At 32.0% G+C, this 19,816-nt stretch overlaps 2 protein-coding genes across 2 annotated transcripts in view; one reads left to right on the top strand and one right to left on the bottom strand.

Annotated features, from left to right (window-relative positions):
- Positions 1-3,698: 3,698 nt before the first annotated feature.
- On the bottom strand, positions 3,699-6,741 carry LOC124354477 (E3 ubiquitin-protein ligase RNF170-like). The gene has a single exon (XM_046804958.1). It carries the CDS (start codon positions 6,489-6,491, stop codon positions 5,700-5,702), a length of 792 nt encoding a protein of 263 aa, XP_046660914.1. The 5' UTR covers positions 6,492-6,741; the 3' UTR covers positions 3,699-5,699.
- Positions 6,742-12,388: 5,647 nt separating this feature from the next.
- The window catches only part of LOC124354475 (zinc finger protein 605-like), a 28,845-nt gene continuing 21,417 nt past the window's right edge, over positions 12,389-19,816 (top strand). Inside the window, exons 1-2 of the mRNA XM_046804950.1 lie at positions 12,389-12,612; positions 18,409-19,145. Of these exons, the coding sequence (XP_046660906.1) occupies positions 12,509-12,612; positions 18,409-19,145 (841 nt within the window). The 5' untranslated portion in view covers positions 12,389-12,508. The remainder of the gene's footprint in view (positions 12,613-18,408; positions 19,146-19,816) is intronic.

The raw sequence follows: 19,816 nt of genomic DNA, 5'->3' as shown, positions 1-19,816 counted from the left end.
CAACTAATATGAAAATATTCTTGCTGCTTTTTTGTATGTCTGTGTTTGATTGATAATTTCGAGTTACAAAGAGAAGTGCTGAGGTGAATTTTTTATTGTACAAGTGTTATGTTTCGCTACATTTTGCTAGTAGCAATTGAAGGAAAAATTAAAAGATAGTTCACCTAACTAAAAGAAACATTGTGAAAAGTATGACTTCAAATTATTATATGTTATGCTCAAGTTTGTGTACACGAGGCATGTTTATTTTCGGAAGATAGCTGATGAGCAGTACACAGATCACTAAAACTTATTATTGTTGTACCTTATGTTAGTAAAACAATAGTGATAACATATTTAACAAATCATTGTAGTTTATAAATAACATATTGCTTGCCGTTATTATTTCCTATATTTATATTCGTGTATTGCTACGTGCTGTGGCTATTCATGATCGACAGCAAATGGTAGTGCGCAAATCACAGGTTGTTAAAACCTGGTTTTTCTCTGTTTTGTGATATAAAACCAAATAAAAATTGTGTATCGCTACATTTTGGCAGCAAACACGCAGTCTCTAATTTTTTTATCATGGCTACAAAGGTTTAGATTTTTTTTAAGTTTAAAATATTTTTTTTAAATAATCAAATATTTCACTATATTTTTGCAGACAAAATTTTTTATATTTTGGAAGCCCTTTGTTATAAGCCATAAAATAAAATTAGGGTAGAAGTAGGGACAGTCAGCAGAGGCAGACCTACTATCCACTAACATGCTAATTTGTAATGGTTTAGTGCCTTGATTTTTTTGTTAGTTTTAGAACAGCTGAAGTGTTGAAAAAGGAAGCACTTGACGGTAGCTAAATTGCTCAATAAGTAACTAAACTATACCACTTTAATTGAAATAGTATATTTTAAAAATAAAACCACACGTCTCGAAACTTTCCAGTTACCGAACTTAGCTTACTTTACTAATCACAAGAATATAATATTGGACAATAAAACATATTTTTTCTACAGGAAGGGCAGTTTACTTGATGACTAAGTGAATAAGAAGAAACCAATTACAATCAATACAATTACAGATTTACAAACTTAGGGATCTCAAATATTTAAAATAAATAAAAATAGTTTAAACTTAGTGATTGGCTTGATCTCATTTAGTAATACTGATCACTTGTAGGTGCAGTGATCCTGTTGAATGCACAACTCTTCAGTCAATACTTTCATTTTAATTTTGGTTTAAATTTATTTTGCAAACAATAAGTTCAGTTACAAGAAAGTGAAAATAAATTATCTCTGGGGAAAAACATCATAAAGGATAAACATCTATTTATAAATTAACTGTTGAAATTTATATTCAAGGCATCAAGACTATAGTTTACATAAGTGGATTTGGAGATAGACATGTTTTTAATCTTTTATTTTTATGACTTATAACATAGGGCTTCCAAAATATAAAAATTTTGTCTGCAAAAATATAGTGAAATATTTGATTACTTAAAAAAAAATATTTTAAACTTAAAACTAAAAAAAAATCTAAACCTTCGTAGCCATGATAAAAAAAATTAGAGACTGCATGTTTGCTGCCAAAATGTAGCGATACACAATTTTTATTTGGTTTTATATCACAAAACAGAGAAAAACCAGGTTTTAACAACCTGTGATTTGCGCACTACCATTTGCTGTTGATCATGAATAGCCACAGCACGTAGCAATACACGAATATAAATGTAGGAAATAATAACGGCAAGCAATATGTTATTTATAAACTACAATGATTTGTTAAATATGTTATCACTATCGTTTTACTAACATAAGGTACAACAATAATAAGTTTTAGTGATCTGTGTACTGCTCATCAGTTATTAGTAATTCTTTTCTTACTAAAATTGAATTTTGTATGTATAAAAAACAAGTCGCTTCCCCCAGTTATGTTTCATGTATTATTTTGTAAAAGTAGTATCTTCAGCTTTGTTCTTGGGCCTTACCAGATGTCCCAAGTTCTGCTTGAAATTCCTACTTCTCGTAGAACAATAATTAAAAAAATATTTTCTTCACTTCGGAAATGATGTTTTCTAAGACTGAGATTTAAATTTTCATTAATAAAAAAATATTTTAACGGATTGCATTATTTTTAGAGAAATTTTTTTTTTAATCAAATTTAAGCTAAAAATGTTAATAGGGGATTCAACATTCATGGAAATTTTGATACAAACTGATTACATTAATGACCTTGTATAGCATGTACGAGTTGTGCTATCACAGGAATAAGGTATTAACTTCATTAACAGTTGCATCCATTGTGTCTCAGCTGTGTTATTTCTGTGATCCTCTCATACTTCGTTACTTCTATTTTATCTATTACTTCTCTACTTTTGGGACCATAGTTGCAGTAAATGGGGTGAATGGAGAAACTGTACCAGTCAATAAAGACACTACAAACCTTCAAATAATCATCATCTTTCAAACTATAGCGAGAGTTTAACAAAAACACCAATTTACATCAAAACACAAGTTTTGTGATGTGTCTGACAAAGATATCAGCCTTGCTATCGAAAGGCCTCACAAAAATAATAGTTTTAAATATTGGTTTATGTGTTATGATGTAAATATGTTAACAAGTAACCAGTACAAGCTCCATCTTCAACATTTCAACAAAAACACCAATGTTAAGAGACAACTGAAACCAACCATAGTGTGATAAAACAAAACAAATATTGAGTAAAAACGTTTAAATTTTTCACAAATGTAATTGAGAAATCTAAAATTGCTACAGTAAAACTGAATTTATTTACATACTGAAGTATTTATTACATATTACTTTAATAAAATATTACATGTGATATAAATTGTATATTACATAAAAAGATACTGGGCAAGGAAGCTTTTAAAATTGTTGCCCTTGTTATTATTGTAGAAAGCAAGGATGTTCTAGATGAAGTCTAGAACTTGATTTTGTATTCAGAATTTTTTATTTAGAAGTAGTATGGTTTAGTCACGAATAGGTAGTAAAGAAAACGAAAGTCCTGTGTACGATGCTGCATCATTCTAGTTACGATTTAAGATATTATAATATGTTCAAGATTTAGAATAAAGGTTTTATTTATATCTCAGCAACTGTACAATTGTTTCTTTTTGTTTATTCTACAGAATTTGTTCTAGTCATTCACCAGCAAAAAGTAGTTCACAATTACTATATTTCATATTTGATCTCATTAGCTGAGCATTAGAGCGAATTCTATCACTCGAAGAGCTGGAACAAATTTTATTCTCACAATATATCAAAAACAAACTGACCTATAGACTTCAGCATTTGTTATGAAATTTCATATCCATATAGGGAACACAGAGTTCGATGATGAAGCATGTCATTCCATGGGTTTTGGCTGAGCATTAGCAAATTCCTTGGTCTTATGGTTAACCATGATGGCAACCAGAAAACAGCAGAATAAATACATTTTTAAACAAGCTTAATGAGAATTTAACAATGTGACATATTGCATATTATGACATTTAGCTTTTTGATACAGTAACAAGATAAAAATGATAGATTGTAATTCAATATTAAAAGTCGTTGACAAGGTATCTCAAAAAATATTTCACCTGTAGATTACAATTTTGCAGAAACTTTGCTTGGCCTTCATCACATTGTATTCTGAATATCTAACCCGTAGTATTGATAACAATAATGCCATTTCATAGAGAAAGAATAAAACAACATAGCCACACAAGATTTTATTTACAAAACATATCACAACTTGTATAGGCCTAGTGTTAAAAAAATATCACTTACAGTAGTAGTATACACTTGAAATAGAGAAGTAATATATTTTTTCATATGGTACAACTATTTAGTAACAAATTAAAAAAATAAATTACCTACTCTTAAATTGAATTATATACATTTACATTATATTTAGAGTCGTGAATTAGGCTTTTCAAATGTTCTAGCCCTTTGTGCTTGGATGGCCACTGGTCACTACCCTTCCTTAGCTAATTCAACATATTTAGTTATCTTTTTTAGGTCCCCTGAGAACAGATATTTAGTACAGCTCTCCACTTGATTTCTTCTTCTTCCCAGATGTCCAAAACAGCTGACCATTCAAAAATATTATTTATAATCTGCATTGTTGGTAGGTAAATGTTACAAAGAAACCGGAATGGCCAACAGTATTAGCCAATGGCCAACAGTATTAACCACTCGACCTGAGAGATTATTCTTTTTAAACCCTCCTGAGCACAAAGGGTTAATAAACTAAACACAACAGAAGGAAGATAACATTACTGACAACAATTTCATATTTGTTCTAAAACAGAATATACTAATTAATATTTATAGAAATTAAATTTTTAAGTCCACATATGTATGATTGGCATTATTGATATTTTTTTGTCTTAGAAGATTTTTTACTAATATATTTTTATAAAATTAACACAAACAAGACCTTATGTGCCAAACTTGAGTCACTTCTTTTAAAAATAACCTGGTTGTACACTGTTGTAGTAGAGTGACTTTTTTATTTTACCTACTAGTGTAGAATAAATATTATCACGATAATAATCAAAACTGAATTTTTGTTTTTAGTGGACTTATCCATCTTGGGGTCCCTGGGGTTAAAATTATATTCTATTTAGATTCATAAAAGGCATGTTGATTTTTTTTAATTGGCTTTCCTACTCAACAACCTCATATTAAAAAAACAAACACTTTCTAAATAATGTTCTCATTCCAATTATTATAAATTTAACATAATAAATGAAACTGCATCAATCTAAAAATTTCAACTCATCTATACATATACCTATCTGACTAAATCATTCTTTTACCAAAGGCCAGAAAAAAAATATATATACCTAGAAAGATATGAAATTTGGTACATAAGTTTATGTTGTGCCCTAGAGAAAAACTAAGGCAAAATGTTTCTCTCCAACTTCATGGCTCCACCTCATTTGTCTCTAAAATTGCAAAAATACCCATCAGAAATGCATTGCTGCAAACATGTTAGTGATTAAAGCTTTCGTTAGATATGATCAGGTGTTTTGTATAAACCAATAAATTACAAAATGGTACTCATTACATGAATTATGAATACCTTGATATCTAGCTGTAGCAACTATTCTTGATACCGTAGCTTTTTTCAGTTGATTCTAATACAAATATTTTCTAAGGATTACAAAATAATAAATAAAAGAAATTTAAATGCTTAAATTACGTTTGTAAAGTGACAATATTTTGTTTATATGTTTTCATCTAAAGCGTATAAATACAAATTAAATGGTGTAAGCATACCTGAGGAACGATTTGCTATTTTTGTTTTAAAATGTTCATTAGAACAAAGTTTAATTAATCAATTTCTTTATTGTCATTTTTCTAATACACAATAGATGGTGTTAAATAAATTTATAATAAAACAATATATTTATTGTATATATTGTTTTTTATGCATATATTATGGTAACAGTCAGTCGTTCACAAATGGATCTCTGTAATTTTATAACTTCAATAAACTTTCTGCACTACGTTACATGCGCAAAACTAATAGGCCTACTAACATAACTTTTATTTTCTAATAAAACAATTAAAAGTAAAGATGTTCCTTGGCACACTGAATCGTTATATTAATTGACCTGGAAATACATTATGTATGAGATTACGCCCAGAACAAATACATAATTATTATATATTTATATTAGGAGCCTAAGCCACATAAATTTTATTAATTAGTCATTGTGCTCAAGGTTAAAGAAAAGACTTCTATACACACTTGTTAAATAAAACAAAGACACTGTAATCACAAGAAGATCGTCTAGAAAACCAAATAGTCCAAAATATACTTCTGGAAAGAGATCAAAAGGGAAAAGAATATACAAGGCTACCAATAACAATATTACATACAACAATGTTTTCATTCTATTTTGCACAAGAATGTCATCTGGATTGTTGAATGATCTCCATAGACGGCGAACAAAGACAGGCAATTCAAATATTGTTTGAAGAAGAGTTCTGTTACCTCCGGAAAATAAACGATTGTATTCTTGAATTTCACTGATGAGGCTGTCACGTGTTCGAGCATTGTTGGACAATCTTTCAGAACTATATTCCTCCCCAGTGAACACAGGATACAACATTAACACTTCCGCCCTACAGACAGGACATATTATGTTTCTGTGACGAGCATACTGGATGAGTCCAAGCATACAAGTGCCACAAAATAAATGGTAACAATCAGTTTCAACAGCAAAAGTAATAGGACCATGATAACAAATAGGACAAGGTTCTTCTGATCTGTTGTAGCTAGGTTGAGGTGGCTGTACAATCAAAGATCCTTCCATAGCAGTCCTTGTTTCCAAAGATTGTTGTACATATTGAACAATCTTTATGAGGCATACAATTACCATCAACAGAATTACAAGAAATGTCACAACCACCTCTCCATCAACACCTTCAATTGAAAATATCCTAAGAGTTCTAGAAATCGCATTTGAATAATGAGTTGACTTAAAGTCTTCCATTCTAGACGTTGAGGTTATAAAAGTTACGTTTCATCATCTATAGACAAGTATGATGAAAGAATTGTCATTTCCATTATTTTAACTGATACATTAGGTAAACCAGCACAAAAAGTCAATATTATCAAGATTTACGAATTATTGCAATTAATAAGGCTATTACTATGATTATGTACAGGTTATAAACTGTTTCAATACCACCACCACCAGCACTCACAATTCACAAATCACAACCAACAACAATCGTTATCGAACTAGGAAGGATCAATCAAACCGAACGTCGAAAGAAAGGCATGTTCATTTTAAATGTCAAAGAGTAAAAGGAAAGGTTTATTTTATATATATATATATATATATATATATATATATATATATATATATATATATATATATATATATATATATATATATATCCAGAGTATATATATATCCAGAGTATATATATATATACACACACACTGAATCACAAGCTGAAACTTTAAAAAATTCAAACTATGGGTAACGCCCAGTCTGATACGCTCAATTCGAATTAGAGATAAAATAAGCAAATCGGGGTACCAGTAAGATTAAACGCCGGGGCGGCAAATCACGAATTTGACGTTACCAACGTATTCTGCTCACCCTCCTGAACAAAAAATATATATAGTACTAGGGGGTGCAAATGACAAATAACATGATTTTAGGGGGTATATTGATAAGTGGTAAAGTTTCTAATGTTTTAATGTTCAGTTTGTGTGCTGTGTCTGGATAATCTGTTTACTTGAATATTATCTGCGGCCGGGACTGATAGCAGCCTGATAGCATACCTGTTATTTGAGTTGTCCGGGGCATAGGTCAGTTCTACACAAGATATCGTGTTCAGTAGGTCGGATTGAGTGAGTGAGTTTACAATGATGAATCAACCATCCACTAGTTCAACCAACCCTAGTGAATTGTGTGTGTCGGAGTGTTTCGTAGGGCACGTAAAGAGCTTACGTTTTAACCGAAACGAAATTATCTCTTTTTTAATAGAACAGGGCATTTTTAAAAATGAGTGTATTTGTTCGTCGTGCGGTCGAGTGGTGTTTTTAAACCGGGAGACTGTGTCGTTTCGTTGTAATAGACCACTTTTTTGTTGCTGCTGTTTAGCTATATCCGCCAACACACTAATGGTAAGTGTTCTCTGTTAATATCCATCTATATATTTGAGTTTTTCATGATTTATTTAGTTTTTAAACTTTACATAATTGCCTTTGCATTACATTTCAATTTATATTTTTGATCAGCCCCTCTAGAATTTTATATTTTACTGATAGGTACTATCTCGAGGGATGTTTTTCTTTTATTGACATCAGCGCGGGCTTCGGCAGCACCTTCGGCCGGAGGCACTCGTAATTAATTTTTTTCTCGAAATTAAGAAAAACATTATTAATTTTGATCAAAATTCTGCTCATTTCTGTAATTTCTCATTTACGTTTGCAAAGATGGCGGCGCAACCGATGACGTCATCACGAGGTTCAATCATTGGCCACAAAAGGTCACGTGACGCTAGACGTGGATGTAGAACATGGAGATATTACTGGAAAGTTATTTAATTTTTTATTTTCTAGAACTTCGTTATTTCTCATTTCCACCCCATCAAACCTTATACTTTTTTTTTATATAGGACGATTCCAATAAGTTAAGAACGCAAAACTCGTATTTTTCCGCCCCGGCGGTTAATATGATAATTACCCAAATCGGCAACATTTTAATATAAACGAAATCATTACCAAAAATATAGATTAACATTGAGCAAAACCTTTAAAAATGTAAAAAAGGAAATATTATAGAACAAAGATGAGTGAAATTGGAGGAAATGCTAAATTGTTTTGGAATGTAATAAACGAATTATCTGGGAAGGTAAATAACAAAGATCCTTTTTCTTTTGATGCATACTTTTCGTGTATTCCTTCCACCCATGGTTTGTGTAAAGAGCGGCTAACGAATTTAATACTTTTTTGTCGCAGTAGGCCACAATTTAGCGAGTGCTATTGACGCTGGTGAGGAGTTGCTGGTGCGCGATTCGGGCACACTTTTACTGAACTCGATCTCGCACGCTATGTGACTGGAAGGGGCGGCAATTTACGTCAAAAATGTGCGTTATTTTATCCCGCAAAATGGTTGCGACAATATAGACAAAGACTTTGAAGTTACATGGGTAAAGATTTCACCAAACAAATTTCAAACGGATATCATCGGAATTTATAGGTCTCCCAACGGAAATGAAGAATATTTCATGACAATATTCTATCACCTACTGACAGACTTAACGTAGAAAAGTCGGAAATTTGTTGTCTTGGAGGACTTTAACATTGACGTTATCGATGTGGAGAGCCCTAAAACAAACCGATTCGCTAATTTGTTGAGGTCACATGCCCTCGTTTGGTCAATAGACTCGCCAACAAGAGTGACAGACCCTTTATCAACAGCGATCGACGATGTCATCACAAATATGGCTGACGTTGGGGTATCTGTGATGAATACAGCTATCTCAGACCATTACGGCCAACAGGTCATTATCAATGGTCATGAGCCAGGACGGGATCTAATGAACCGAAATACGAATAGGGACACGAGGCCCATAAATATCAAGCTCCTTAACTTTCTGCTTGCACAGCAGACATGGAGTTTTCAAAATTATGAGGATCCCGTAGAAGTACAATTTAAACATTTCGAGGAGAACTTTAACTTTCACTTGAACGTGAACCGTCCTTTACGTAAAGGTCCGCAAAAACCGAATAGCAAAGGTGCACATGGATTACCAAAGGCATCCTGGTTTCCAGAGAAAAATTATTAATTGTCTCTGAAATTAATAACACACTTCAAATTTATAATTCAAAACTTTCTTCAAAAATTTCAAACGAATTTACAGAAAGGTCATCAGAGCTGCGAAAGCTTACGATGTCAATAAAGCACTGCTCACGACAATTTTTTTCGAAAACAGCATGGGCCGTAATTAACAATAAAAACCCACGAACAGACAAACAAATTGAATTGAAAATTGGCAATGAAAGAGTCAACGACCCATCAAGGATATATACTTAAAGTATAGTCAGTATATACTTTAAGTATTCTTCGGATTCCTCCATTGGCGCCGAGCCTATCAGCTTCCATGGCTCTGGCCCCGGTCATAAAGAAGGAAATTGCCAGAGTGTTAAGAGACCTTCCACCCAAAAAGTCAAATGACTTAAATCATGTCTCAACATGGCTACTGAAGCAGTGCTCAAAGCACTAATTAAAGCCACTCGAGCATTTGATTAACTTCTCTTTTCATTCTGGAACTTTTCCCTCCTGTCTTACAATGTCCAACGTCATCCCAGTCTTCAAGAAGGCGATCCCTTTTCAGTTCAAGATTATCGCCCAATCTCAATCCTGCCGGCCTTCAGTAAGATTTTTGAGAAGGTCTTCCTTATTCGGATTGTGAAATTCATAGAAAAACATAATCTATTATAAAATAACCAATTCGGTTTCCAAAGTGGTAAATCAACTATAGACGCAGTCGTACGTCTAGTTGATATGATAGTAGAAGGAATTTAAAGTCGAAGAGATACATTAAGTGTGTTTCTCGACTTATCTGAAGCTTGTGACTGTGTTGATCACAGGGCCCTACTTTACAAACTGGAACGTTATGGGATGCGAGGCGTACCGCTAAAGTGGCTCAAATCATACCTAACTGATAGAGCTCAATTTGTGGACATCTCCCACGTACTATCAAAGGAGAAAGGTTTGAGCTACAGGGTCCCTCAGGGATCTATACTTAGCCCATTGTTTTTCTTGTTTTATATAAATGACGCTGGCTCATCGCTACAACATTGACGACTCGTCCAGTATGCAGATGACACAACTCTTTGTTTTAAGACAAATTCAATCAGAGAACTAGAAATGGTAACATTCGCTGAGCTCAACAGTACTATTCAAATCTTCAACGAACTCAATCTCAAAACAAATCCTGCTAAATCAACTTTTATTCATTTTGGTTTGCAAAATCAGTCAGATTACAGTCCGTCATGCTGGATGAAACAGATATCGACGACATCTACTCAACGAAATTCCTTGGAATACACCTAGATCGAGGGTTGACATGGGATTTCCATGTAAACAGTGTTTGCTCAAAGTTATCCTCAGGAATCTATATATTGAAACAACTATCCAAATATTGCCCAGCCCGGGTGCTGATGACGGTATATTATGAAGTAATCTACCCACGCCTCTCCTACAGATTGGTTTTGTGGGGAGGTTGCATAAACACAAACTTTTCCAGATTGTTTTCACTTTAAAAAAAGCAGTCAGAATAATTGGAAAATTGCAATGTAGAGAGTAGTGTAGACCAGCATTTGAAAATTTTCAGCTGTTGACACTTCCCTGCCTCTATATTTTGGAAGCGTGTCTCTTTCTTTAAGTACAAATGCGAACATTTAAGAGGTAGTAATGTACACTCTTATGAAACCAGAGGCAGGGACAATTACCGCAATGCGAAACAAGACGGTAGTTCATGAACGCTTGCCTTCACAGGCAGACGCTCAATTTGTCAACAGACTGCCAAATTCCATTAAAAGTGCAAATATGCCCAAGGCATTTAAAGCCCGTCTGAAATCAGCCTTAATCCAAGCAGCATTTTATAATACAGACACACGATTGGGATACCGCTGAATTGGCTGACTAACACTGCGGCTAGAGTGGACAAATTCGAATGAACGAATTTATGAATGGAAAATATTGTATGTATGAATGAGTCCAACTGTCGTGAATGAATGGTAAATTTTAGCTGACATATAAAACTGACAATTGCAATATAATTTTGTACATTATTTACGCAATAAAGTATTTTATATTATTATTATTATTATTATTTATTACCTCAGTCTTTTGAAATATCTTTAAAGTTATATTTGCATTTTTATATTAAGCTTAGCCATACAAAACAGAGGTTTGATTTTATGAATCCTCTTTTAGAAATAATTACTATTGTTCAACTAAAAGTAGCTCAGGACTATGAAATTAAAAGTTTGTCCCCGGTAATAAACAGATTTCCTGTACTAAAAGGTTGTGTAAATCTTCAAGTTTAGACTCAAAATGGAAATGCTATTCCCTGCTTGACCATTAAGAGCTAGAATTTGATGCATCAGAACTAGTCCAAGAATAATGGGAAAAAGTCTTTTCCGTGAAGAATACATTAGGACAATGACATGTATGTTTTCACATTTGAAATATGTTATAAAACTGTTATTATTGTTAACATTTTCTAATGCAAGTGTTGAAAGAGTTTTTAGTGGATAAAAAACCGTAAAACAGCACATAGAAACAAACAAAGCAGCAACAGTTGCTGTTGTAGTAGCAACTACAGAAGATATTCGAAAGAACAAGAATGGCTGTGTTAATTTTGAGCTTTCTAACAAAATGCAGAGAATAAATATTTGGCTGTGAACATAATGTCCTTTTTTATAATGTACTTTTCAAGTTGTAAATTTGATATTAATGTGTAATAACTTTGTTTTGCCGTACATATGTATTTTTCGCTTTATATATTTACGTGTAATATTCAAGCAAATCACAATACCTGAATAAAACAGAGAGTAAGACTAAACATTAAGTTTAGTGGATACTGGGTCTCTAAACAATGTTTATGGATATTATACATTTTATTATTATCAGAGAATTAAATACGTTACCTGATTTAAAAAATATGTAATAATTACTTTGCAATAAATACAGTCTAATAGTTGTATAAAAGTATTATGTTAACGGTTTTATTAAATTTGAAAATTTCTTTGGTAAAAAACATTTTATTTGGTAAAAAGGGGATATTTTGGTAACATTGAAGAATAAATTAGGGTAATTTTACGTTTATGGAAGGATGATTGCTAGGAACCTGATTGGGAACACTGCTTTACTGATAGCAGAATAAATGGAATGACAAAAAATAGGTTATGTTGTTAATTTTATTTGTTTTAATTTAATTTAAAATTGAATTTTATTTAATTTAAGTCTGGTTTAAAAAAATGGTGTGGAAATATTGTAGTGTTAAAAATTGTTACAACTCTGAAGAAGATAAAGGACGCACTTTTTTTATTTTTCCTAGTTATGCTGAATCAAAACGAATCCTGTGAGTAATTAAATTATACTTGATTCCAAAATATTATTTTTTAAAATATATTTTTTTAATCTCATTTACGCCTAGGCGTAAGCTATGCTGGCTTCGAAGTGCACTGATTTTTATTATTATTACATTATTGGACATCCCCGGGATTTGAACCTGTTATCTCTCGGTTAGAGAGCCGAGACTATAACCATTAGTCTTTGGAGGATGACCAAAATATTACTATAATAACATATTAAAAATAGTAAATATTTACTTTAGCTAGGATTATTTATGCTGTTTCCTGTGTGTTTTTTTTTTTTAAGTAAAACAAACAAAAAATGGGGATAACAACATAAATGAATTTTTTTTTGAAATTCTGAAATGTTGTCAGAAACTTGGTTGCCCCAGTGTGCTTAGAGATCGTGTCAGAAACATAATCGGGACTTAATCGTGCACCTGATGAAACAATGAGAATACCTCTTAACTTAGTTAGATTTCGCTATATATTTATATTTTGGTTAATTGTGAACTTAGTGGCTGGGGTGGCAAAATACAAGTTCATGTTATTAACCTAATGCTATCATCTTCTTGAATAAAACAATATAAAGTTTCAATTAGTGGAAGTGACAAATAGGCTAACGAGGTTATACAACATTAAAAGTGGAAGTACTTTGGTAAATATTAAGATCAGCGACTACCGCTCTGATCGTCGTAATTTTTTGCGTACTAACACAGGTTAACGTAATTTCACCGAAAAAATAGTCCCGATTGTCGCTAACATATAAAAACCCATTTTTCGGCAGTACAATGTTGGCAATACAAAACGCATAAATAACAAGATTTTCGACTATCAAACTAAAACAATGGCCGACCATGGTCGTTTTGATGAGTTGACAGTAGTCACGTGACAAACAGGAAAGTTTCCAATTGGCCGGGAGGATCACGTGACCTATAGGACAGCTTCTATTGAGCGCCAGATGTTAAGAAACAAACCCACATGGACAAGGAATAATTAATGAAGTTGAATTAGTCCTTATCGAGTTGAGACGAGTGCCTCCGGCCATTAGCACGGGCTTCGGTAGCACCTTCGGGTGCCCCACGCTGATGTCAATGAAAGAAAAACATCCCTCGAGATAGTACCTATCAGTAAAATATCAAATTCTAGAGGGGCTGATCAGAAATATAAATTGAATTGTAATGGAAAGGCAATTATGTACCGTGTAAATCCCAGAAGAAAGGGTTCACGCTTTCCTCGAGGCAGTGGCTGCGTTGTACCACCCAAATACCATTAAGGTAAGTAAAATAATTTTTTAAATTTGAATTGTTTTTATTTAAATTTTTTTCAATTTTTTTTTGGGGGGGGTAAACGGCCCCGGCGACAATCGGGACTATTTTTTGTGTGTGAAATTACGTTAACCTGTGTTAGTATGCAAAAAATTACGGCGATCGGAGCGGTAGTCGCTGGCTGATCTTAAGATTTACCAGTACTTTTCTTGCAAAGAGTTATATTTAATTGTTTTACGAGTGTCATGTGGTCTTGTTATGATTGTAAGTCAACCTTGCATTGGTTGTTGCTGATGTCAGCCGTTACAGCATCTTTGAACAGTAAAATAGCAATAATGCTGAAATCAGGGTAATTTGACCCAAATAATAGATGTTTTTGTTCATTTAGACCTTCTAAGAATAAAAGTTCATATCAGCCTGACACAAGTGCCTCTGGCTATTACTGCTTTATAGAAGACCCAACTTGAAAACATAAATAAAACAAACATTGTGTAAAGAACAAACATAAGTTTATTAGAAGCAAATTTAACGTAACCATAACTTTGTATGTATGCATCTATTTATATACCATGTGGTAGTTTTGAATCACCTAAAAATAGTTATTCTCAATCTCAAAATAACACATGACTTACATAACGAATTTATACTCTTACTCTGAAAAAATAATGACCAATTAAAAAGGAATATATTAATTTCCTAATACTTTAACTGCTCAAGTAATCCACAATCATACACGTAAATAACTTTCAAAACTAATTGATGATATTAATGTAACGAGAGTAATGTACACCTTTGTTATCTAAGAGGCAGTGATACTGCATGGGACACTTGGTGATGCTGTACTAATCTGTTCTAACCACTGTACACTCAGATAAGCTATCAGGAGCAGATAAGGCTAAAAATCAATTATGAAAAAAACAAGGTTAAATTTATGATTTTACCCCCTAAAGCCATATATGTTTATGTTCAGGACAAGGAGCAGAATATGTTAATAACGTTGAAAGTTTTGGCTACTCTGACTGTTAACCTTACTGATAACATATTTTGTAGTCTATGTGTCTGTGATGTCAAAATTATGTAAAGTTCATTTTGAGCTTCTTTATCTCCAATTTTTTTTATCTCTCCAGATGAATATGATACCAGAGACTCAAGTCTGTGACAGTGTCAAATTCCATACAGTGCACAAAGAGGAAGTTGTATGGTGAGGAAGGTGAACCGAAGCTAAACTGAACAGGAACTAATGAATGGGCTGAGAGTAATGCCTCTGGCCATAAGCGGCTACTGTAGAAGTACACAAAGAATTGAAATTCACATTAAGAAGTAAAAGAAAACAACACAACTTTTCTCTTGATTCTGACAAATAGTAAATAGTTAAATTGAATTAATTAAAATATTAAATAATTCTTATTAAAGTGCATTCACAACACTAACTTTTACATTGAATAAGGAGTAAAATATCACTTGCTAGGTCCACAAAGGAGGATAAATGACTATTTCTGTAAAAGACTACGCAACCAAATCTAACCAATCAGGAAAAAAAAACATCGAGATGCCTAAAGAAGTTGCACAATAGTAACAGAACTGAAATAATAAAGGAAAAACAGTCAATAATCTTCACCATGGAGGTAGAAACTTCCTAATGGAGGTGAAAACTGTGACAAAAATGATGAAAAACAGGAAAAAGTATCAATAAACACTTAAATTATCTTCAAATACAGTTGGTTCACCTATTTTTCCAGTTCAAATTCTCACGTAAATTTTGACAACCTTGATATACCCTCTCCTTTAACTTACTTCTCCTTAGTTTGTTACCCTCCCACACCCAGAAACATTGATACCTCTCAGTCCCTTAGATCAATACACTAATATAAATACAAGCTAAAATTAAAACAATATAATAGTTTTAGTACGATATATGTTTTGCAACTATCTAAAAATTCTTTCTGGAAGTTTTAATAAATTGTTAAAAGTAGTTTTAGATTGTTTTAAGTAACGAGGCTAAAGCAAACATTATCCTGAAATAAATGAAATTCAGTTTGACATTTTGGTTTCTGTAATTTAGTTAATCACGAATATTGATAATTCAATTGTGATGGTGGTTGCTATTATACTGCAGTACAATGCTTCGTGCTTCCTCTCTGATGTAGGTGAACGAAAAACATACCTTGAGGTGGTACTCATAAGTAAAATATAAAATTCTGTGACCCCCAGGCTCTAGGTATTAGGCCATTTCCCCATGAACCAATTTTTTTGGAGTTATGCAGGGTATTTTTATGCCCAATAGTAAATATACAATGTACATTATATCCCCATGACTCCTTTGGGGGTGTACAATAACCTCCCATTTTTAATGTTGTCCTTTTTTATCCGGGACTCAAACCCAGGTCTCTCACTTGCCGGGCGAGCATGTTACCACTACTCCACAGAGCCTTTACAATGGCTGAAGTAGGCTTCTCAGATCTACATATGTATATATTTTGATTGTATATACATTGATTGGGACAAAAATGCAAACTGTATAATAGTACCAGAACCTTTTAACACTTTTATAGATTTTATTTTATTGTATCCCCTTTTTGGCCACCAATAAATTACACAGTATATACTTATAAATATAAATTATATATATATATATATATATATATATATATATATATATACAATATATATATATTGTAAAATTAAATATTTTGCTTTTTTAAAAACCTTATTTTAGTTGTATGTAAAATATGGAGTAGAATCATAAGATACAGTGTATATAAGTCTCTACATAATTATAAAGAAAAAAAAAACAATAGTTACACAAGATCGAAACTTGGTTCACAGTTATAGCTTTGAACTTTCTAGCAAATATATTCAACAAAACATACTTTATACCATCCTACATTTGACAATTTGAGGAAATAGTTTATGTATAGTCAACAATCTGTAGAATACAATATAACCATTAAAAATGACAAAAAAAATTATTATTGAACAATATTCTATTCAGCATTGTTTTTGAACAGAACAAAGGTGGATGTTTTGTCCATTGCGCTTTTGCAATAATCTCTTAGCATCATGTGCATTATAACATCCAGTAATCCTCATTAAGTTATGGTTTCTCTGAAATGTTAGAAGAGTTATTTTTACAGCTTCTTAATGGCTTCCCTTAGGATTCAGTCCTTGCTCCTATCCTACTAAATGTTGTTATTGTTCACATTTCTGTAACACAGTCTAGAAATTTTATTTTTGCCAATGATATTGCTATTGTATTACATTATAGATGTCCAAGAGACACAAAGTATTCTGATATCTGACCTTGCTCTTCTTGTTATTTCTAAACCTGGTAGCCAGCTATTCTAAAATTAAAGTAACTGAGCAACTGGATAACTAATAAAAGACATGACTTATGGTTTAATAGTAGGTATACTGACTTAAATGGCTAGCTCACTTCAATGGCTCTTGGTATTAAGTATTATATACTCTCCAGGTATAAGGTGCAAGCATGTTTTGAGAGAATGTTCGCCTGTATACAATCTTCCAACCCTGGTAGGCCAGTAGGTCTTTTAAACAATTATTAAATGAGCTTCTCAGCTACATGCTGGTAGATTTTTTATCAGTTCAGCTGGATTATAATTTGGGATTTTTTTAATTGATAAAACATGTAAATAAATACATACTGTAGTTTGTTGATGCTTTTGGAAATTCAAACAGGGTCAATATCAGACTGAAGATCACTACAAAATTAATAGTAATGAAACTATTAAATAAACAGTACGTAAATGGTTAGATCTATAACTTATAATAATTGTACAGGTGTTTTCCAATAATAAACAGTTTTCTCAATTGATATATATCACAAGACCATAGACTACAAATCCAACATTTACATTATAATGAAAGTTACTATATTCTACCAAATAAGTCATCAGTTTGTAGGAGCCAATCACCTTTGGAAATGTAGGTTTGCAGCAGGAGATAGAAAACATCTAGGCATGTTGTGAAAGACGTTATTGAAAATTGTATTTGTGTTTCCAGGTTTTAGCCATGACACATTTAGCAATATAGTGCATTGTCCGTGAGGCTAAAATTTATGGTACCAGGATTCTTGTCTGGGTTGATGTGACAATCATGTATAGGCTACTGTAGATTTCAAATGCCTCGGTTTCATGTAGTTGGAATATGAATGTTTTAAAAGCAGCATTTACAAATGTAATAAAAGTTATTTATTATTAAAAATGTAGTAATACAAATTATAGTGAGTTAGTTTTGTTAATACTTACAACTTGTTTATACTTATCATTTTTAGATCTTATCGATCTTATGAAGCATTCGTAATCAGACTCTCTAGACAACTTATAATGCTGATTATGATTAGCATTATTAAAGTCAATAATTGATAATTTGGGATGGTTTTATATGAATGTAGTTTACAAAAGTTATTGCTATTTTTTAACAATAGATTGAGAATTCATAAATTTTAATTATTAATATAATGTTTTGTGAGTTTCAAACACTATGTGACAGCAAACATTAATTTGGTATATTTTCCAGTGCGCAGAAATGGGTGGACTTTTGCGGTGACCCACAGTTAACTGTCAGGAAGCGAAAAAATTACAGGAAATATATATGTGACATTCACTTTGATGAAAAATCTTTTGTTACACCATTACGAACAAGACTACGTAAAGACTCTGTGCCTACGTTATTTGGTCCTAATGCTGAATTGTATTATGAGAAAGAAGCCTCTACACCTAATATATCAACAGTTAAAAAAGAAAATGATAATATGGTCGTCAGTCTTATAGCTTCAAATACATTACATATAAATAGTCTCGAAGCACCACATAATGGACTAAGCAAGCCATCTGTTGATCAAAGTGGAAGTATTCTCAATCAAGAAGATATAAAGTTAGAGAGTGTAGTGAAGATAGAAGATTCCCCTGATAACTTTAATTATGCTCATAATTTTGTCTGTGGGAGCAATCATGTTGTCGAAATTGATTTGGAGAAAAATGTTATTACCCAAAGTGATTCTAAAAATTTCACAAATATTCCAAGTCCCGTAATGGGTTTATCGAAAAGTGATCTTACGTCTAGTTCAGTTCATTGTTCACAGCAGTCACATCCAACATTTGATATCCAAGTGGTTACAGACAATTCAAAATTATTAAATGAACATCAGGATCTAGTTGAATGTAACAAATCAAGTCAACCAATGTTAGGACTGCACGCTAACAGGGATAATAACAGAAATAAACATCAAGATGTTTTTCCACAAGTGTATACAAGTAAGTTCATTGTAAAACATTCATCATCCAGCAAGTAATCTAATATTTTCTGATTGGATTGACCTTAGAGCACCAATGTTTGTGTTTGAGATCAAAGAGATATCTGTAGTTATGTTGAAAAAAACCAGTATCTGTTTGTTCAGACATCTTTTAAAAATTAAATTGTTATCTAATAACTGAAAAAATGTTATATCTATATCTTAAACCAATCATACAAGCTCAAATAAAATGGAATTTTCTGATTAGAAGCATAGATTATAAAATCCAGAAGATATAAGTAATTGCTGGCTGGAGTCAGCTGTCATTGTGCTTCTTAATAATTTCTTCTTTATACAATTTAATTGTTTTCTTCAATACTTTAAACTTGTACAATATGTATTAAAGTACATAATAAATACATAAAAAAGAAGAATCATCTGAATATAAGTTTAATCTATTTTTTAAAGTACATACTAAAATGTATAAATAAGTATTTTCAAGCTATTTATTATAACTAATGGAAGAAATTATAATGTTCATGTTATAAACTTGATAATAATCAACTGGTTTATAATATAATATTAACTGGAAGCAAAAGAACTTGTGTTGTGTTTGAGATATTGAAGTAATTTTTGGTGTCTGGATTATATTATTAAAAATATAATATTGTATTTATATTTTATAAATGTACT

The sequence above is a fragment of the Homalodisca vitripennis genome, chromosome 2 (assembly GCF_021130785.1).
Source record: "Homalodisca vitripennis isolate AUS2020 chromosome 2, UT_GWSS_2.1, whole genome shotgun sequence".
Classification (NCBI taxonomy): Eukaryota; Metazoa; Arthropoda; class Insecta; order Hemiptera; family Cicadellidae; genus Homalodisca; species Homalodisca vitripennis.
The sequence above is the reverse complement of the archived record's forward strand: the minus strand, read 5'-3'. Positions and strand labels throughout refer to the sequence as shown.